Raw genomic sequence first — 22119 nt, 5'->3', positions numbered from 1 at the left:
ATGGGCATTGATTAGATATCATATAATATGAGGTGTATCTTCACTGTTGATCAATATGTACCATTACTGTAATAGGAAAATAAAGATTTCACAAAATGAAAGCTTTTTGTTTAATTCTAAATGGCATCAAGTTCAATCTTTCAGATATTTTATTTGTCATGGTTTCCTTAAGAGATGTACTGTATCTTACACTGCAATATCTTTTACTTTTATTATTCGTGCAAGCAAGATGTCCACTCTTTCTTGTACATAATTGTGTATTAGTCACTTCATATAAATCTAACCCATGTTCACACTGTTCTGCTGAGTACAGGATGAATAATAATAATAATAATAATAATAATAATAATACTTTATTTATACCCCGCCACCATCTCCCCGAAGGGACTCAGGGCGGCTTACATGAGGCCAAGCCCGTCAAATAAAAAATCCAACAGTACAATATAAATAATATAACTAAACATAAATCAATAACACACCAGATAATTAAAAACACTATGGCAGGGCCAGATGTAATAGATTAAAATTTTAAAACACTGAGCATGTACAGAGTAAGGTATGTCTAGACATGGGGGTTTTAGAGAGTGATGTAGGGAGATCAATCCAACGGATAGAAAAAGTGCTTCAGAGGACATATAGAAGGAAATTGGTTAGATCGGGCATTATTTCCTTTATTTAGGGAAGGCACATTGGAACAGCCATGTTTTCAAGCTCCTCCTAAAGACTGCCAAAGTGGGGGCTTGTCTGATATCTTTAGGGAGCAAGTTCCAGAGTCAGGGGGGCCACCATAGAGAAGGCCCTCTCCCTCGTCCCCACCAATCACACCTGCGAAGGGGGCGGGAGCAAGAGCAGGGCCTCTCCAGATGATCGAAGAGATCGTGTGGGTTCATAAACAGAAATGCGGTCACACAGATAGGTGGGCCCCAAATTGTTCAGGGCTTTGTAGGTAAGAACCTACACCTTGAATTGGGACTGGAAGATGATCGGCAGCCGGTCCCAATTCAAGAATTAAGGTCCAAGCTTGCTCTGGAGGCCTAGTTGATAAGCTTTGTCATGTGCCAATGTTTTCAATCATACATCGCCATCATATATCTATGCTGCAACCTCCTAAACTATGCCCTCTTACCAAATCAACATCAAAAAACACATTTATTATTTTTCCACATTTAAAACAGATTTTATTTTTAAAATGTGTAATAGATGGCAAGTGATAGATCTACTCTAAACCAGGGGTAAACTAATAGTAAAGACTTAACACCACAAGGCTTCCCAAGTCACAAATATACCCTATACTGAAGGTGATGGGATAAAATGGCTCCATAAAACATTTTATGATGTCCTGCCGGTTCAAACTGAAAACAGTACATGATTTGTGTAGTTACAATGTTAGGTTGTCTACACCACAGTTCGGTTTTTTAAAGATTTTAAAAATATGTAAAACCCTGAATAGAAAACAGGGCAACAATGTTACTGAATCCATGCCATCTAACAGCATTCTGCAGACCACAGAGGAAAAGCCATGAGCAAGTGGGTTATTGGATTACAACTACCATCACCTCCATCCACTGACTACTGACAACTGCCAACAACATCCAGAAAAGCATTCTTCCTGATCTGTTTCAAAGCCTTAAAAACATGGTCCTGTGATCGTCTGCATAGAAAAAGTACTTTTACCTCTTAGTGTGTCTCATTATTTTCTCACTTGTATTATTGTTCCATGTTTGCATTGCTTTGCTTTGTGACTTCTCCCTCCCTGAAAAAAATCTATAAAGTTTATTGTATATATATTTAACCTGTATACACTTTATATGCTTTTTATTTGTATGTGTTTTAGAATTGTATACATTTTAGTTGTGAGCATTTTGCAAATACCATGGGCCCATGTATTACACAAGGGATCCTTTCCCAGACCCTTCACGTAATTCAATTTTCACAAATGATGTGGAACACTATGTTTTTTTTACTTGAAATGAACTATGTCTTGGGCTTTCAATCAAAGCATACTATAGGACTGGATTGGAGGACTGAGAGATGCCTACAGAAGTATTCTCTCTAGGTCTCCAGAGTCATCTTCGAGTGGAAGTTGGTCAAAGAACTATGACAGAGATCTAGGAAAAATACTTCTATATATATTGCTAGATCCTCCACAGTGTAATTCTATAGTTTTCAAAGCTCTTTTATTCAATGAGCTTGCAGAATAAACTGGCCTACTGTTTGCAAATGGTTACAAGCACATTTTCTTCTTCCAAATTCATCATAATTCTTGGCAACATATGGATCTCCAACGTGAGGTATGTTTCATCTGCAATCAAACCATATGTACACAATAGGCATCTCACTCATCACCATTTCTCTACCATGTCTAAGTTTTCAAATCCAACCAATTTACAACCAAAGTGGTAAAATTTGTCCAAAATTTGTGTCCACGGACCTGCTGTTTTCTTGGCAGATAATACAATGTAACAAAATTTGGAAAAAAATGTTCCTGTTTTGAAAGTGTTTACCTGTTTAATTGTGAGGTACTGACTTTGAAAGCTGTTGTTATAAAAAGTTCATTATTGTGGCTGCCACAAACTATGCAATATTAGTTAACACTCAATGAGATATTCACTGAAAAACTAAAGCAAAATGTGCTGTAGGATGTCCCACAAAAACAAACTTTTTGCAGTTTAATAAACTTCTTCCATGTTTTTATGATAGAACCAATTAGGAAATTAAATGTATAACCCAGGAAAGAAATAATGTCGCAAAGTGTAATAAAAAGCCAAATCCTTCATAAATCCGCAGCCTCTAGTTTTATTCAGCACTGTAACACTTTATAAAAGGTACACTGGGTTTGGCTTATTTTATGAAATCAACAGGAATTGATCCTATATATAGGGACATCCAAAACCCATGCTTGAAAAATGGAAGTCATCCTCAGGTTCTACGTCATTTGCATCTACAGGTGAGAAGGAGGATGACAGGTGATTAGGAATTTCTTTTGAGGTTTTGCCACAGCTCTGTAACAAGGACCTCAAGAATATCTACTTGACGCCTGCACAGCAAGTTTCCAGCATGTGCTTAAACCATATTTTATTCTCTTAGGCTGGATTTAATTTCAGTCTAACTTGCTGTGCTGCTACCATTGTTGAGGCACATTCATGTTGCTGTTTGATTTAAGATGCTTCCCACATTATTTATTTAACTGGAATATTAATGATAAATCAAATCACACCTCTAACCAAATATCCACAACAACAGGCTACTTTACAATCCAAAATGTAGTTTATATTACACACACTCCATTCCTCAATGTTGTTTCATCCCTCAATGTTTAAAAAGCAACTTCAAGATAAAGACTGGTTAGGCCCTGGTAGTGGAACTATAATGCTATGCCATGATAATTATATGTGGCTTTTCATGGGGAATAAATTTTAACTGAAAATTGTGTAGCCATGTCTATCCTCTTGTGTTTATGCTTCCCAGTGCTGTCTTGCCATGCTTAACGTAGCATGAAATTTAACCCAATATATCTTTTTTGACTTAGGTTTGAAAACTCAACGGTGAATTCTTCCCTCCATTTCCTAAATCCAGTGGTTCCCAATCTTTGGTCTTTCAGGTGTTTTGGACTTCAAAAATCCCAGCCAGTTTGCCAGCTGTTAGGAACTGTGGGAGCCGAAGTCCAAAACACCTGGAGGCCCAAAGGTGAGGAACCACTGCCTACATCAGAAGGTCCCATGGCCTGAAAGAGCAGCACTATAGAAGAGGGTTTTAGTGTCAATCTAGGAATCCCGGGTTCAAGTCTCAGCCCAGTTTTAGAAGCTCATTAGGTGAACATTCCCTCAGACATAAAGGAAAGCAACAGCAAACCCCCTCTGAAGAAATCATGCCAAAAGAACTCTATGACAGGATCACTGTATGCCAGTCAATTTGAAGACAAATAAGAGACCACAATCAACCTTCTAAACAAAGCACAATGGAGGGGGACTGGGAAGCTAGACTGCAGAGGTTAACAAGTACAACAATAAGAGTTTCTCGGTAACTTTTAAAAGAAAGAAGGGATCCCAAGCTTTTCAGTATTTCATTCACATTAATTCAAGATGTATTAACAGAAGGATTCCAAACATGAACTGCTCCAAGTCATGTAACTGATATAGTGTCATCTCAAAATAACGTTATGTGCAAATTGCACAGAATTACTTTTCCGCAAACAATCAAAGCCCTACACGCAAAAAATTCTAAAGAAAGAATAAAAGTACTTCATATTTGGAGAAACTGCTCTGGCCTAGTTCCCAAGAACAAGTGACCTCACCAATGCTGGCACAGTTTGTCTTTGTGCTGATAAGAATAAATTGCTCTCTTATTTCACTAAATAAAGGAATAAATAAGTAATCATCTCTGTTTGCTAGGAAGATATGAAAGATACTGGTCGTCCAAACCTTCCTTAAACCTTCTCACCAAGGTAACAATAGATTGCTCTTACTGAAAGAAATACTGTCTCCAGCTTCAGATTATTTTCACATCAGCATGTAAGCCATCCCCCATTACATCATTTTCTTTTACAGGCCAGGACTTAGACAATATGCATAATTTACATGTAGCTTTGAAAGGCTGAAATATGAATCAAACAAAAGAAGCCTTCACTGTGAATTAACTCTCACAAGGCTTCGAGAAAGCTGCAGTTATGAGAACTAGGAGAGTCATCCCTACCCTAATGGTGCATTTCCTGTTCCAGCTCAAACTGAACATGCCAATTATTTCCTAATCATTAGTCTGTGCTTGGGGTCTTGGAATGCATGTGAGAAGCATTCATTGCTGCCACTTTGGGGGCAACATTTTTCTTTGAGGGGCTCAATTCCAACATCTGTGCTTTAGACCAATAATATACTTTCTTCAATTCACCGATGTCAGACAAGTCTCCTAACATTAGACCAGAAACCAACCAACACTTTAGCCCAGAATATATGTTTATTACCCAAAACAAAAGTTGCCCAGATTACAACAGCAACAACACATCTCCTGGGAGCAGAGATGTAAATTGTCATGCATCATAGCAAACCGCAAAGCAAGTTCCACTGCTATTGCATCAAGCCTCCCAGTATTAAACTGCTAGAGGCATACAACTACAGTAACAGAGGATTTTGTTTTCCTTTTTTATTAACCCACAAGAAAACTGCATTGTGGTAGCATTAAAAAGGGAACAGCCTACTGGCAGTAGGGAATGCCAATGGTTCCTTGTCAAACAATCTGCAAAGCAAGGGAGGCTCAGGAACTCTACACAAGCTTTCAGACTGCTTCACACATTATATGGATCATCTGATTTGTCTCTCTGCACCATAAGAACCTGGGAATGGTCATAAGCAGCAGCAAAATCTGCAGCCTTTAAAAAGGCCTGGGATTGTGAAAAGTTCAGGAGAAAAGAAAAGCAAGGAGAGATAAAGGTAGCAGAATTGGGAAAGAGAGCTAGAACATGAAAGGGAATTGGGTGTGGATAATCTTTTGGGTTCCATTAATGCTATAAATGTTCTTCAAAAAAGAAGGATTTTATTACTGGAGAGGATTTGTTTCATCTATCATACAAAAGTGTTAACACGAAAGCATGAATACAAACACACACAGAACTTGTTTCATTTTATACTAGAAAAAGACAGAGTATCCCTTGTCCAAAAGGCTTGGGACCAGAAGTCTGATTTTGGAATACAGTAGAATCTCGCTTATCCAACAAAAACATTTACAGCACAGATAGAAGCCAAGAGATTACCTAAACCCAACTCTTGGACATGATCTTCCATCCAATAATTCTAACTACATCAATACAAATAAATGCACCTCATTCAAATTGCTTTGATATGCAAGAAAACGAACATATATAGCAAAGTACTCCACACTAAAAATATGTTCAAGTTTGACTCACTTGTATACTGGAATCTTATTTAACAGAATGCATAGAATATTGTAATTAACAGCATTCACCAGCTGACCTCCCAAGATTAGCAATGATCAAAATAAGATTCTGCAGTCATCCTTCAATTTTTGTGGGTTAAGCATGAATGGATTTGATTATTAGTGTACTGCTGTACTTGCCACCACCTTTGCTGCTGCCCTACAAAGAGCTGAACACATACGTTCTCGCTACTCAACTGTAAGTCTCCAGCGAAATTCTATGGCTGATTTACAACTGAAGTTGATTACAGAGTCACTATGCAAGTCCTTCAAATGCCTAGAGAAGTGTTCTCTCACAGAAAAAGTGTTTCCAATAATGGTTCTTACACTTTAATAGGGACCCTGTACCCCTAACCCCTCCCACCCCCACAGACTACTATATCTGATTTCATTAGAACTTCTAAATCAAAAGTGAGTAATTTGTTATTGGCAATTGGCAGAAGCTGAAGCCAAAAACACCTGAGAGTTAACATTTGTCCAGCCCTGACTTAAGCTCAAAGTAAGCGAAATAAGCTAGAAATAAATACATTTCTGGTAACTCCAAATAACTCACTGAACTTTGTACTACCATTCTAGTTTAGCTAACCAGACTGCCTTACATGAAGCTACTTCCCCTCTATTTTGTTCTATTGTCTCGAAAAGAGCAGTGAGACTACACAATATAAACACAGGAAAACACACATAGCAGAACATTCAGCCCCTTGTTCTGTGATAAGAGAATGTACACTGACGGACAAGTCTCTACATGCCATTTAGTTGGAAATCAGTTGGCCTTAAATGCCTAAGGAGGGACTCCTCTCTTCACACTGTGAACAATGCCCTGCTTTCTAGACAACGTATTTCCTCTTCTCCCAAACAGCAACTTTACTCCCTGAAACTTAAGCCAAGCCTTTAACTATTTGTTTCCCCTGAATCACAAAGTACCCCAAACAGACTTTATGTTTAAACTCAATTCTTGTTTCAAAGAACATGGTACAAGGTCTTTTGTTGTTTGAGTATGAGATTGATAGAACATCCAAAGCAATCTGTGATTTCATTCTTGTGCTCGTTACCCTTCCAGTGTTTGTCAGTGTGGCATCTCTACTCCCTCCAAAAACAAACAGTGACTTGTAAACACATTTTCTGTTGTTATTGTCAATATTTGTTGATATAGTACAGTGCCATCAATGTAAATGACAGGTTCAACTGTTCTGATTGCAAACCCACCTATCTAGTATCTACCTACCTACCTTTGCAGCTTGTGCCATGCCATAAACGAAGGCACGCGGAGCAGCTTTGGTGCAAGAAGAGTAAACACAAGGTTCTTGTGGGTGTTTTCGGGGCTATATGGCCATGTTCTCTAGAACATGGCCATATAGCCCGAAAAAACCCACAAGAACCTAGTGATTCCAGCCATGAAAGCCTTCGACAATACAGAGTAAACACAGTTTGTGATGCTTTGATCCTGTGTTACCAAAACAAAACTGTCTACATCAGAGACATCCCAAAGCATATATGTCCCCCTTTTCATAGTTGTATATACTGATAGCATGTTATTTGTATATACTGACAGGATGGCAACAACAAATGTTCTGTTTACATGAAGAGACCACATTCTGTGTATATGAAGCCAAAACAGACATTGCCTGTTGCTTTTATTAAACAGAAAAGTACTGTATTCACAACCTGAAATATTGTAGTAAATATGTAATCAGACTGTCAATTCAGAAAATAATTTATATTATGATTTCCTGATTTATATTCTGAATAGATTAGATTTAACACGGGCTATACATTGGTGCAACTGACCTCCCTGCAAGTGGGGAGACAGGAAGGAGACACACCCCAGGTGATGCAAGCCTCACAGACAGATATTCCAAGAAAAAATTATGAAACTGACATCAGACAGGTAACAAAAGGTCAGCTATAAATCAGATCTCTAATTCAGACAGATGCTGAGTCATTGTGGTATCCAGATCCTTTTATTTACAGAAAAACTAAAGCCCCTTCAGGTCACCCAGGCTCACACAAGGCTATGTTTCTCCTAATGCAACATGCACATTGTTGTTCAAGAAAAGAAAGATGAAGGGTCAAAATGAAGATTTCACCTTATGGCAGGTCCACATAAAAAACAGATTCTGTGCCAGTTGTTGGAATTCAACCCCACACTGCGCAAGTCTCAAGTCCTCAACAAGGAGCACTTACTTTAGTATAGACTAAAAGTTTCCCTTCCCCCATGTCTTAGATGTATCTAATTTCTTCTCTCCTCTGTTTCTGCTCTCATTCTGATTGGTTGTTTAAAATATATACTTTTCTACTGAAAGGCTTTTTTTAAATCTGACTTCTGTTTCTTACATCTTAGTATGGAGAGTATGTGCTGTGTGCTTTGAGATCTCTCTCTGCTTGTGTGTCAAGAGAGATGTAGTCATTGGTATTTTTCCCCTCTTTGAAACCTTAGACGAGATGGGTGTTAGAGTAGCTCAGATCCAATTCTTTACCACAAAGAAATGCAGTTATTTCTTCTTATTGTAAATAAACCTTTTGTGATTTTTCAGATTGGACTCTGCATCTTTGCCTGCCTAAGCTCTAAATGCTGTACAGCCACATCACACAGCACTTCAAGCTATGCATGCTGTGAGCTGATTGCTCAACTATAAGTATCCTGTTTATGTTTTTGGATGCTCTGCTATAGTTTAGGGAGTTTTCCCTAACACCAGTCTCCTCTAACTTTGCTCCTTCCATATGATTGGACTACAAAAGCTGGGTAGCTAGTTTTCTAGGAGATGGCAAGCATTGTTGTCCATCATGTGTGGTAGGCAGCAGGCTGGAAAATGTTGGAGTACAAACAATGATGTACAATAAATGTACCTGCATGTACCAGAGGCACTCCAGCTACTGGTCAAAGGACATTTAATCAACTACCAAGCTTGCAACTTTGTATTTTGTATGTTTGTTTAAAAATGCAACGCAATTGTTCGGTTTGCTCCTGACACGATAAATAAATAAATAACCTGCATGTTTTTCTATCTGTATACATAACAGCCAGCATAATGTAGGAGTGGATTGAGTGTTGGATAATGATCCTAGATACCAGGGATTTTTTATTATTTTTTTTTCATGTCAGAGGCAACTTGAGAAATTGCAAGCTGCTTCTGGTGTGAGGGAATTGGCCATCTGTAAGGATGTTGCCAGGGGATGCCCGGATGTTTTGATGTTTTACCATCCTTGTGGGATGCTTTTCTCATTACCCTGCATGGGGAGCTGGAGCTGACAGAGGGAGCTCAACCCACCCTCCTCGGACTTCAACCACTATCAGGGGATTTATTTCCCACTTGGGCATGGAAACCCACTGGGTGACTTTGAGCAAGTCACACACTCTCAGCCCCAGAAAACCTTGTGTTAGGGTCACCATAAGTCAGAAATGACCCCAAGGTGCATATGAACAACAACATGTAAGATGAGAACCACAACTGGCCATTTAGGGAAATCCACATATAAGGAAAAAGCCCTAAGAAACATATAAAGTAGGCTTACTAAGATTGAGTACATACACCGCAACAAATGCACTTTGTTACCTTGTCATACTGCTTTTAGACCTTTATCTCCATGAAACTTCCCCAGGCTTGCCTTTTATATTCCACTCATATAAAAGGCATGATGGAAAACTTAGTCATGTGGCTGACTAAACATTACAGGGCCATGAAATCCCAATATCTGTTTCCTTTACATAACACACAGTGGAGGGGGGAGGTGTCTTCATTCACATTCAACCACATAAAAGAGCAACATCTTTCTCAGCATCTCCCTTTCCCTGCTCCTCGGCATCCCTTTCTCCCCCTACACCTCCCAAATTACCTACTTGTCAAGCAGGTTATGCTACGATTATTATTTTTTTCATTTTTCAGTTCTCCAGACTAACAATAACCTTCCCTGCTCTTTTTGCCCATTTCCAACCCCACCCCTTTGCATCTACACAGCAAATGACACCAGAGGTAATACTCCGCCAGACACTCCACATCTTCACACACCTTGACGGGTTCATAACAAAGGAAAACGGCGAGAAATTAGGCCGTGTTCAAGAAAGGCAGGGCCATTCCGGAAAGACAGAAACACCAATGCACTAACAGGGCTGATAGATAACAAGGCTGTATTGTTTGAGGAGTCAGAAAAAAATTGAATGAAAGGTTTCCAGCCAGACTGATTTTTCAAGGCCTGGCCAATTTCTCATAAAAAAAAAGGAGGGGGGGGGCTAACTCAATGTGCTGATGTCACAAAGATATAGGTCTGTCTCCATTAACTTTTGTTTGCCGAGCAGGAAGGCCTGCCACCATCAAGGGAGGGGCTTGTAGGGGAGAAATGTGGGCAGGGTACACATATCGAGAGGAATTGTGGACACAAACCTTGTAGACTTGACCATAGGTGCCATTTCCAACCACTTCCACCAGCTCAAAAATCCCAGCCGGATCCTACACAATGAAAGGGAGGAGGGGAAAGAGAAGGCAAAGAAGACAAGGAGGAGATTATATTTATCAGGCATCAGGACTGACTGGCTCCCTGTCTCCCAAAAGGCTCTGCCTGGAGGAGAGGGCTGCTTGGCCCTGCAGCTGTTGCACCCTGTTTCTCCAGACCCCCCCCCCCAAGGCATGCCAATGCATGCAAACAAAGGAAAGCAAGACTGGACTCATCTGGGAAGGGAAGGGGAAGGGAGGGCCAACTGGGCAACCAAGGGCCCCTCCAGAGGAGAGGCAACCTTTTCCCTTTCATTCTGTGCCTCTTTCCCAGCGACACACAGCCACAACTCTCCCCCACAACCACAAATAAATAAATCCACCCCACTAGCCTGCAATTCCCTTTCTCTCTCCTCGCCCTAAAATCCTAAGCAACCAAAGCCACGCTACATACATACAGGAGACGTCGCCCGCTGCTTTGTGTGAATAGCGGGAGGGAGAGAAAGGGAGAAAAGCAGGGAGAGGGTGGCCTTGCAAAGAGGGGGGCTCGGCCCTCTCCTCCTTCCCCAGTTGCCCCCCGTTTCCACTCACCCTCAAGGAGGAGAGGTCTATCTCCCCCAGACTTTTTGCAGGAGAATCGTTCGCCATCTTCCCCTTTGGGTGGCTCTTTTCTTGTTGTTGTTATGATGTTTATTTTACTCCTTCCCCACGCCAAGACGATGGGTGGGTGGGTGCAGGGGAAGAGAAAGCCTCGCACAAAAGACGCGCTGCCCCTCCAGACAAGAAGCCACAGGCGTGGATCTCCTCCTTCCTTCCTTCCTCCCTCCCTTCCTTGTTCTTCCCTGGCTTTCTTCACTCCGGGATCCAACTCTTCTTCTCCATTGGAGGGATGGAGGCGGAGGGAAGGGAAGGGAAAGGAAGGGAGGAGGAGGAGGGACGGAGGACCTATGCAAAAGAGGGGCAAGCCTGGGTTGGGAGGGAAGGAGGAAGGGAGGACCCCTCTTTTGGGCTGTCCTTCCCCCAAATTGCTGCCTCTCTCCTCTGTGTGTGTCTCAATCCGTGCTTAAGGCCATGGCGGCGGAGGAGGAGCGCCCTTCTTCCTCTCCTCGGCCCCAGAGGCGCCCCTCACTCTCGGGAGGCAGCTGCAGCCCGCATTCAGCCGGAAGAGGAGAAGGGGCTCGGCTTCCTCCGCTCCCGCCCTCCCAGCCCCCGGCGCACGCGAACAATACACCAAGCGCCGCCTTCCTCCTTGCCCCCCCCCTTTCTATTTTCCCTCTTCCTCTGGTCCCCAAAGGCGAGAGACACAGACAAAGCCAACCCTGGCAGGGAGGGAAGGAGGGAGGGAAAGAAAGGCGGCCAGAGCATGCGCCCCTTGCAGTCTCAAGCAGCCCCCCCCCCTTTCTTTCCTTGCTTCCCCGGCAGGAAACCCCTGCGGAAACACACGCGGAGCAAAGCACTTCTGGGTAAAGGAGGAGGAGTGGGAGATTTTTTTGGGGGGGGAGGAGGGGGAGTGATGGGGTTCTCCGCCAAAGTCAAGGAAGGGGCCTCGTGGGAGCGGGGGGGGGGGGGGCGCGTGGCTGCTCCCCGGGCGAGCAGGGCGTGGCCCCAGAACAATGGAGCTTGGAGCATCCGGCTCGCCTGGGCTGCACATCTTAGGATTTGGATCTTATTCTTTTACTGCAAAGCGGGGATAGAAGCCTCCCATAGGATGGTCAAACATCCCCCTGGGGAACGTCCTTGCAGACAGCCAATTCTCTCACACCAGAAGCGACTTGCAGTTATTTATTATTATTTATTTCATATATTTATATCCCGCCCTTCTCCCTACAAGGGGGACTCAGCGCGGCCTCACATGAGCATCAGAGGATGCTAACAGCATGTTGTTCATTCATTCAGTCGTCTCTCGACTCTTCATGACCTCATGGACCAGCCCACGCCAGAGCTCCCTGTCGGCCGTCACCACCCCCAGCTCCTTCAAGGTCAGGCCAGTCACTTCAAGGATGCCATCCATCCATCTTGCTAACAGCACAAATACCATAAAAATTACAATTCACAATAAAATCATTTCAAAACATTATACAACACCATCAGTAAAATTTAACAATAAATTAATAGTTTAACATGCCAGTAAAACCAAGCCGAGCCAAGAGAATCCATGTCACAAAATCCAAATTTCATTTTCCTATTGCCGCTGGCCTCTAATCAAACACCTGGCTCCAGAGCCAGGTCTTCAGGTGTCTTCTAAAGGACAGGAGGGAGGTGGCCAATCTGATATCCTTAGGGAGAAAGTTCCACAGACGGGGCCACTGCCAAAAAGGCCCAGTCTCTCGTCTCCACTAACCACGTTTGCAAGAGTGGTGGGACCGAGAGCAGGGCCTCTCCTGATGATCTTAAGCTTCGTGATAGTTCATAGCAGGAGATACGTTCGGACAGGTAATCTGGACCAGAACCATTCAGGACTTTAAAGGTTAAAACCAGCACTTTGAATTGTGCCCAGAAGCTAATCGACAGCCAGTGGAGCTGGCGCAACAGAGGAGTGGTATACTCCCTGTATGCAGCTCCAGTTAACAACCTGGCCGCCAACCGCTGGACTAACAGTTTCACACGTTGCTCCTGACATGAAAATAATACTTACAAAGCATGGATTTCTTTTTGAAAAATATGAATGGAATGTGTCCATTATATGCACTGTGTACCCTTCCTCCATCATTATCACCATGTAAATAGGAGCCCCCAGTGGTGTAGTGGGTTAAACCCCTGTGCCAGCAGGACTGAAGACCAACAGGTCACAGGTTCAAACCCGGGGAGAGCACGGATGAGCTCCCTCTGTGAGCTCTGGCTCCCCATGCGGGGACATGAGAGAAGCCTCCCACAAGGATGGCAAAAACCTCAAAAACATCCTGGCGTCCCCTGGGCAACATCTTTGCCAATTCTCTCACAACCAGGCCCGTAGGCAGGATTTTGATTTGGGGGGAGGGGCTGTGTTTGATTCCTGGGGGGAGGGGGGTCAGGATCTACCCTAGCAAACCTTTTGTATCGTTACCCCAAAAACCCCATGCATATGGGATATATTGAGCATGGTGATCAGATCATGATATGAATAAACATAACAGTTTAAATAATGCACCAGTAAGGCCTTCTCATGGACCACCGTGAGAATTTGGGGGGGGGGGGTGAGGCCCCTCAAACCCCCCCCCCCCCCCCGGCTACGGGCCTGCTCACACCAGAAGCAACTTGCAGTTTCTCAAGTTTCTCCTGACACAGGGGAAAAAACCATGTAAATATGTGGCCCAGTCTCTTATAAAGGGTTGGTTTAACCCAGGCATGGTCCAACTTTGGTCCAGCCTAGGAATTGTGGGAGTTGAAGTCCAAAACACCTGAAGGGCCCATCTCAGATTGGCTAGTAAAATTACCATATAAAAATCACCCTGTCTAATGTTCACCTTATTTTTTTGCATTGCCAACATTGAAGCGTGCATTAAATTCAATGGCACGTGAGAATCACACCTATAAACCAGGCATGGGCAAACTAAGGTCCAGGGCCGGATGCAGCTACTTGGGCGCTTACTTCAGGCACTCCTTATTTTCCTTGTTCTCTTGGCTTAAAGACATGGTGGCCCACCACATCCTTACACCAAAAAGATTAGGGAGGAAGGCACGCAGCAGCTGAGAGCCCTCTGGAGCGCTCTCAGCCACAGCATATCTCGCCCTCCTCCCGGCATAAGGACGGTGCAAGCGGCCTCATCCTTATCCCAGGAGGACAGCTCAAGGAAGACACATGGCAGCTGAGAGTCCTCTGGAGTGCCCTCAGCCACCATGTGCCTTGCCCTCCTCCCAGCATAAGGACATTGTAAGCGGCCCCCTACTTATGCCAGGAGAAAGGCACACGGCAGCTGAGAGCCCTCCAGAGCACTCTCAGCCACTGTGTGTCTTGCCCTCTTCCCGGCATAAGGGCAGTGCGAGCAGCCCCATCCTTATGCCAGCTGGAGGAAGACACGGGGCAGCTGAGAGCCCTCCTCCTGCCGTAATGTTAAGAGGACAGCCTGAAGATTGGGGAAAGAGGATCAGGGCAGTCACCATGTGTCTTGCCTTTCTCCCAGAATAAGGATGCAATGAGAAGCCCTGTCCTTATGCCGAGAGAACAACCTGAGCCCTGTCCTGCTCTTACCTGGCCCTTCTTGCCCAGAGTGTGCCTGGTCCTCCTGACCGGGCCCACAATGCTGCCCCAAAGCAAAAAAGTTTGCCCATACCTTCTATAAACCTTCTTGCATGAAAAGGCCCAAAAAGACCAGGAGACCAGACAGGGAGGTGGGAGCAAAGAGGCTGTTCAGGGCTCTGTGGTGCACGGAGGAGGAGTACCCAACGGGCAACCCAGTCCTCCCAGGGCTACAGGGCCTTAGGCCTCTCTGGCCAAAGGAGCAGGAAGCATCTCCCTCATCGCCTTCCTCTGGGTGCAGCCACACGTCTTACCTTCCGGGCAGCCCTCGGGGTCTCATCCCACCTGCCTCTCCAAGGCTCAGCCCTGCACTGTTTCTGACTGGCATCAGTCACAAGGTCTTTTCCAAAACCTCCCCTTTGGTTTTGAAGGCCTCATGAACGAGGCTAGTCAAGAATCGTGTGAAGCAGGTGAGTTTGCCAGCCTTGGCCTGACAGAGAGGTGTAGCGTCCCCATTGGCCTCTTTCCTACTTTATTTTATTTATCGTGTCATCAGCAACCATTGTGTTACAATTCTAACAGAGCAGAACAAACGCAAAGTTTAAAAAGAAAAAGAAAAAAAAAGAAAGAAAAAAAAACCACACAGATTTTGTAAATTTGGTATTTGGTTAAATGTCCTTTGACCAGTATCTGGCCACTTGGAGTGCCTCTGGGGTTGCCACAAGAAGGTCCTCCATCGTGCATGTGGCAGGGCTCAGGGTGCATTGCAGCAGGTGGTCAGTGGTTTGTTCTTCTCCGCACTCGCATGCCGAGGATTCCACCCTGTAGCCCCATTTCTTAAGATTGGCTCTGCATCTCGTGGTGCCAGAGCGCAATCTGTTCAGTGCCTTCCAAGTCGCCCAGTCTTCTGAGTGCCCAGGGGGGAGTCTCTCATCTGGTATCACCCATGAATTGAGGTGCTGGGTTTGGGCCTGCCACTTTTGGACTCTCGCTTGCTGGGGTGTTCCAGCAAGTGTCTCTGTAGATCTAAGAAAACTATGTCTTGATTTAAGTCGTTGACGTGCTGGCTGATACCCAAACAGGGGATGAGCTGGAGATGTCTCTGCCTTGGTCCTTTCACTATTGGCTGCTACTTCCCGGCGGATGTCAGGTGGTGCAATACCGGCTAAGCAGTGTAATTTCTCCAGTGGTGTGGGGCGCAGACACCCCGTGATAATGCGGCATGTCTCATTAAGAGCCACATCCACTGTTTTAGTGTGATGAGATGTGTTCCACACTGGGCTTGCATACTCAGCAGCAGAGTAGCATAGCGCAAGGGCAGATGTCTTCACTGTGTCTGGTTGTGATCCCCAGGTTGTGCCAGTCAGCTTTCGTATGATGTTGTTTCTAGCGCCCACTTTTTGTTTGATGTTCAGGCAGTGCTTCTTGTAGGTCAGAGCACGGTCCAAAGTGACTCCCAGGTATTTGGGTGCGCTGCAATGCTCCAGTGGGATTCCTTCCCAGGTAATCCTCAAAGCTCGGGATGCTTGTCTGTTCTTAAGGTGAAAGGCGCATGTCTGTGTTTTAGATGGATTAGGGATCAGCTGGTTTTCCCTGTAATAGGCAGTAAGAGCACCTAGAGCTTCGGAGAGCTTCTGTTCTACCATCTCAAAGCTCCCTGCTTGAGCAGTGATGGCACGATCATCAGCATAGATGAAACTCTCTGTCCCTTCTGGCAGTGGCTGGTCATTTGTGTAGATGTTGAACATGGATGGAGCAAGCACACTCCCCTGAGGCAGGCCGTTCTTCTGTTTCCGCCATCTGCTTCTCTGGCCCTGGAACTCAACAAAAAAGCTCCTGTTTTGTAGCAGATTTCCTATGAGGCGGGTGAGGTGGTAGTCCTTTGTGATATTATACATTTTTCTCAGGAGGAGGCGGTGGTTCACAGTATCATAGGCTGCTGACAAGTCTATGAAGACAGCTCCTGTGATCTGCTGCCTTTCAAAGCCATCTTCTATGTGCTGGGTCAGGTTCAGCACTTGCGATGTGCAGCTTTTGCCTTTTCTGAAGCCAGCTTGCTGTGGGATCAGACAGGGGTCTATATTTTCCATAATTCTATGCAAAATAAGTCTCTCCAGAACTTTGTAGAGGTGGCACAACAGGGAGATTGGTCTGTAGCTTTTTGGGTCATTACGGTCTTTGCCTGGCTTCAAGATGGCGATGACTCTTGCTTTCCTCCAGATTTTGGGGATCTGACAGGATGCAGTGCAGTTGTTCATCAGCTCCAGCAGCCAGCGCCTTGCTTTTGGACCAAAGTTCTTGATTTGTTCCATCCGTAGATCATCCAAGCCAGCTGCTTTGCCATTCTTACATTTGTTGAGAGCCATGTCCAATTCAGTAGATGTAAAGGGTTCATGGAGGTTGTTGTTCTCAATCTCTGGTTGTCTGGCTATTGGTTTCTTTCCTACTTTGGTGGCAAGGTTGGGTTTCCCATTCTTCAAGAGTTGGTGTGCTATCTGATCTGCATTTATGTTGGCATGGGTATTAGTTTGTGAGGGATCGTTGCTCAGCCGTCTCAGCAGCCTCCACGCCTTCTGGCTGCTCCTGCCCATGTCGACCTCTGTGATCAACTTGATCCACTGTTCTTTCTTGGCTTCAGAGATGGAGGACACAATGCTCTGCGCTGCCTGAAGAGTCTGCTCACTGAATGGGTCTTCGTTGTGGAGCCTGTAATAGTTTTCCAACAAGGCAGCTGTTTCAGGAGTAATGCCCTGGAGGTAGTGGGTTCTGCAGCCTCTCGGTATAGAGGCCCGTGAGCAGGTTTTCACTATTTCAATAAAATGTTCGTATTCCTCAGGGATTGGCGCTACCGATGTGATCATGTCGTCTAACATGTCTGAGAATTTAGTCCAACCTGCCTTTCTGAAGTTGTATCTTCGTTTAAATCGAACTTCCTGAGGCCTTATTGTTGGGAACAGTTGGCATATTATTGGTCGGTGCTGTGTGTTTGGGATTGGTGGTCCCACTGATTTGGTGCATTGCTGTACGATGCTGTCGCTCACAAATAAGAGGTCTGGGTTATAACCTCGGTGCCATCTCCCGCTGTTGTAGGATGGTGGGAGCTTGCTATCATGGATGAGTGATAGTTTGTGCAGTTCAGACCAGGACAGGACAGCCTCTCCATTTCTGTCCTCTTGGGCATAGCCCCATACATGGCTATGGCTGTTGAAGTCACCAATTACTACTGCCCTTTGGTGCCTGTCAAAGTTCTTGGGGGAGGAGAAGCAGAAATCTTCATTTGGGGGCTTGTACACAGAGGTGATGGTGATGTTATTAAGCTCTACTGTTATAACCTCGATATTGTTTTCTTCAGTGTTGTGGGCACTGCTGACCTGGAGGCCTGGTTTGACAAAGACAGCACTTCCATACTGCGCATGTGGTCTTTCCGCTACTAGGATCATTCCTGGAACTTTGGGTCGTTTCTGTCGTTCATCCCTGTGTGTTTCTTGGACACACAGCACGTCACATTTCTTATCTCGGCACAGTTCATAGAGCAGTTGTTCTTTGGCAGCTGACATGCCTTCGATGTTGATTGCGATTATTGTCATGGTTGGTCCTGAAAAGGACCGTTGGTTGTTTTGCTTCCTTGTTTGCATGCTTCAAGTCGTCTCTGGTTGCTTCTGGGTTGAGAGAATCGGCCGTCTACGAAGACGTTGCCCAGAGGACGCCCGGATGTCTTGCAATCCTGCGAGGAGGCTTCTCTCATGTCCCCCTCTTTCCTACTAGTGCGGCCTCTTTGCCTCCCTACCGCACTATGTCTGCACCGTTGGGCACATTATATTTGATGGCAAATCCTTTTTTTATAATGTGCACCTTCAAAGTAAATGTGTGTGTTACATTCAGTGGTACGTTGAGTACTGTGTCTCAAAATGAGGCATGGTCACCAACATGAAAACTCTGGATTAAACTCAAACTCAAAACCTCGGCCTTCCCAAGAGAAGAAAATGGATTTGCAAATGGATGTGCACTCCCATCACTCCACTTCTTTCCTCACCCCATCATTCCCTGTGTCAGAACAATGCAAACACATATCCACAGGAGGCTTTTATAAATCAGTGAAGAAGGCAACACCAATGGAAGAGTGGGATTAGCACTGAAAGAGCATTGAAAGTAGAAATCCTCAGTAGCCTGGTGGAGGTTAAATAATATTTTGCTGCTTAGGAAGAAGGATAAATGATTTGAACAAGATGAACGTGTTATCCTGGGATCTCCAGTGCCAACGAGCCTTAGTACAATTTTCAGGAACAATTGTTTTTATAACTGATCTTAAATCAGACCCAACCACTTCAAGGTCTGGGAATTGGAAAATCTTTTACATTCAGGTTTCTGCTGCCTTCCATTCTGCTTCCATCCATTCTTCCATTCTCCTTAAGTCTGGTTCTTGTAGGTTTTTTTGGGCTATATGGCCATGCTCTAGAAGCATTATCTCCTGACGTTTCACCTGCATCTATGGCAAGCATCCTCAGAGGTCGTGAGGTCTGATCTAACAACCTCTGAGGATGCTTGCCATAGATTCGGGCGAAATGTCAGGAGATAATGCTTCTAGAACATGGCCATATAGCCTAAAAAACGTACAAGAACCCAGTGATTCCAGCCATGAAAGCCTTCGACAATACTTTGTTAAGTCTCTTTGCCAGAAATTGCAATTGATTTGGACCTAATAGTAACAGCTAGCTTGGGTTTACGGAAACGGTTGGCAGCCAGTTGCATAATCAACCAGGCCCAGTCCATCCATAATGGATACTGAAGTGGTATTCATAACACTAATCTTCCTAGGGTTTTCAGATTAAATGGGTCTAGAATTTGTTTACCATACCTTTTTCTGTGCAGTTCTGGTTCCTTTACATTGTCTCCTCCACTACGCCCACTCAATCTCGCACTATTACGGCTGCCCAGTAGTCTGGCTCCCCAGCAAAAGCCTGCTTTTGTTGTTGTTATAAGCCTTCCCACCAAATTTTGAGTTTTGCAAATTGCGGATTTAATTATTAACTAATTTCATTAAAAATGTTTTCTGAAGGGGTCTGTAGGTCCTTTCTCTAGTCATGCTGGACAACCTCTTGATTCCTAGAGGCAACAATCCTCTAGAATCTTTAGGTCCTCCAATGTGATTCTATGGTTGACTTTCAACAAACATTGGCCATCCAATCATGCTGGAAGACCTAGAAATGCCCAAAGAAGTGTTCTCTCCTATAATACAATATAATTTAATATAGCAATTTTTTTATCCATGTGTTTGGTTTTTTTACTTCCACAGGGGTCCAGTGCTCCCAATGGAGCAAATGGGCAGTGCTCCCAATGTTTATTTCTATCTCACCTATTTTTCAGAGCCCTCGGTAGCGCAGTGGGTTAAATCCTTGTGTGGGCAGGACTGCCGACCAAAACATTGGTGGTTCGAATATGGAGAACAGGGTGAGCTCCCATCTGTCAGCTCCAGCTTCTCATGCGGGGACATGAGATAAGCCTCCCATAGGATGGTAAAACATCCAAGTGTCCCCTGGGCAACTTCTTTGCAGATGACCAATTCTCGCATACCAAAAGTAACTTGTGGTTTCTCAAGTCGCTCCTGACATGAAAAAAACTATTTTTCACAAAAGTCAGTGAACAAGAATTCATTTCAGCTGTGTGGAAGCAGCTCAAGTGCATTTAATTTTTGAATGAAACCTATGGTGCCCCTTAATAAAAAGCTAGAAAATACAAGCTATGTTATTCAATTAATTTATTCAGATGTGCCTAGAGGGGAAAAATTGCACACAAGAAAATGTTTTACATATAGTGAGATGGTTTGCACAGGTCTCCTAAGTCATAGGACCTATCCACACAGCCATATAACACAGAATATCAAGGCAGATATTCACAATATCTGCTTTGAACTGAGTTATCTTGAGTCCACACTGCCATATAACCCAGTTCAATGTGGATTTTATACAGCTATGTGGAAGGGAGGCGCCTAAGAGTTCCTTTGAAAGTGAGATACAAAGGACTGGTGTTGTGGCCTTTTGCAAGCGAAGCATATGCTCTTATATTGTATATTGAATATTAAGGAACAAGCATCTCCAAAGTTCCAGTTAAGGTGTGTATCTACACTAGTGGTTCACAACCTTTTCTTGACCAAGGACCACTCTCCAATATTAGTACCAAAAGGATTAGGAATCATTTTTTTGTCAACTTTAGATACGGTTTGGTTATTTGGGGTGCTGATTCAGAAAATTGCATTGGATATTGCAACATCAGCTCTAGTTTCTGATACAGAACATATGCCATCCAGTAGTCACCATCTGCTTGCCCACAGAAAACCATATTTAATAAGCCTCGGCACTATAAAAGGGTTTTGCGTGACCAATCGCTCTCGTTCCACCTGTGTAGTAATGTTGAGGCCGTGGACCATATTTTAGTTCTTGCGGACCACTGGTGGTCTACGGACTACAGATTGGGACCACTAATCTACACCACTTTAACTGCTATGGCTCAATGCTATGGAATCATGGGAGTTGAGGTTTTACAAGCACTTTAGCCTTCTCTGCCAAAATGCACCAGTGCCTTGCCAAACTATAAATCCCTGGATTTGTAGTTTGGTGAAGCACCTACTTACCAGGGAGCAAGCTACATTGAAATCATTGGGATCTACATCTGAAAACACACACCTTCCCAATAAAATAAGTTAACTTTTTTCCTTACAACACTGTGTTTTGCTTTTAATACAGGTATTTAAACTAAAGAATGTTTTTAATCAGGCAATACCACCTAGTTGGCATATGTATGATATAAGCCTTTTATACAGAAGTGATAAAATCACAGGCATTTGCTATTTTCCAAACTCAAGATCTCTTGGAGACATTATCTTACAGTTCTTTGGATTCATTTTCAGATGCTGTTCACCAGCTAATCAATCAATCTGACCTATGCTAAGGCCACCTTGACTCACGATACATGCATGTGTCCAGTGTTATGAAAGATATGTGATTTGTTCCCTCCTGAGGAATGTGTATGAATGTTTCACCATCTGGTGTGTGTGTGAGAAAGGCAGGCTGGCTGACAAGGCCCTTACACACAGCCATATAACCCAGAAACAGGAGCCCCCGGTGATGCATCAGGTTAAACCCTTGTGCCGGCAGGACTGAAGACCGACAGGTTGGAGGTTTGAATATGGGGAGACTGCGGATGAGCTCTCTCTGTCAGCTCAAGCTCCCCATGGAGGGACATGAGAGAAGCCTCCCACAGGATGGTAAAACTTCAATCATCCAGGCATCCCCTGGGCAACGTCCTTGCAGACAGCCAATTCTCTCACACCAGAAGCGACTTGCAGTTTCTCAAGTCGCTTCTGACATGAAAAAAATATATATAACCCAGAATATCAAGCCAGAAAATCCCACAATCTCTGCTTTGATCTGGGTTATCTGAGTCCACACTGTCATATGTTCCAGTTCAAAGTAGAAAATGTGGGCTTTTATTCAGCTGTGTGGAAAGGGCCTTATGAAGGTGCCTAGATCACTCTGTTCATTCTGCCAGTGACATTCCATTAGTTTTATAATTATATTTTGTGTTTGAAGCATTAACCTTTAGCTTTTGGAATTA

At 44.0% G+C, this 22119-nt stretch overlaps 1 protein-coding gene and 1 long non-coding RNA gene across 5 annotated transcripts in view; one reads left to right on the top strand and one right to left on the bottom strand.

The window, feature by feature from the left end:
- The window catches only part of MAP4K4 (mitogen-activated protein kinase kinase kinase kinase 4), a 155332-nt gene extending 143801 nt beyond the window's left edge, over positions 1 to 11531 (bottom strand). For 2 of the 4 annotated variants that reach the window (XM_060769747.2, XM_060769748.2), the window contains exons 1-2: positions 10944 to 11531; positions 10305 to 10370 (exon numbers count right to left, since the gene is read on the bottom strand). In XM_060769747.2, coding sequence (XP_060625730.2) covers positions 10305 to 10370; positions 10944 to 11000 — 123 coding nt within the window. In that variant the 5' untranslated portion in view covers positions 11001 to 11531. The remainder of the gene's footprint in view (positions 1 to 10304; positions 10371 to 10943) is intronic. The other 2 variants (XM_060769749.2, XM_060769751.2) reach the window with 1 other exon arrangement.
- Positions 11532 to 11639: 108 nt separating this feature from the next.
- Positions 11640 to 20244, top strand: LOC137096732 (uncharacterized). Its single transcript, XR_010909682.1, has 2 exons — positions 11640 to 11815; positions 19873 to 20244. It is a non-coding gene; the product is annotated as an uncharacterized lncRNA (long non-coding RNA).
- The last annotated feature ends 1875 nt before the right edge of the window (positions 20245 to 22119 follow it).

This window comes from Anolis sagrei, chromosome 3 (assembly GCF_037176765.1).
Source record: "Anolis sagrei isolate rAnoSag1 chromosome 3, rAnoSag1.mat, whole genome shotgun sequence".
Lineage (NCBI taxonomy): Eukaryota > Metazoa > Chordata > Lepidosauria > Squamata > Dactyloidae > Anolis > Anolis sagrei.
The sequence above is the reverse complement of the archived record's forward strand: the minus strand, read 5'-3'. Positions and strand labels throughout refer to the sequence as shown.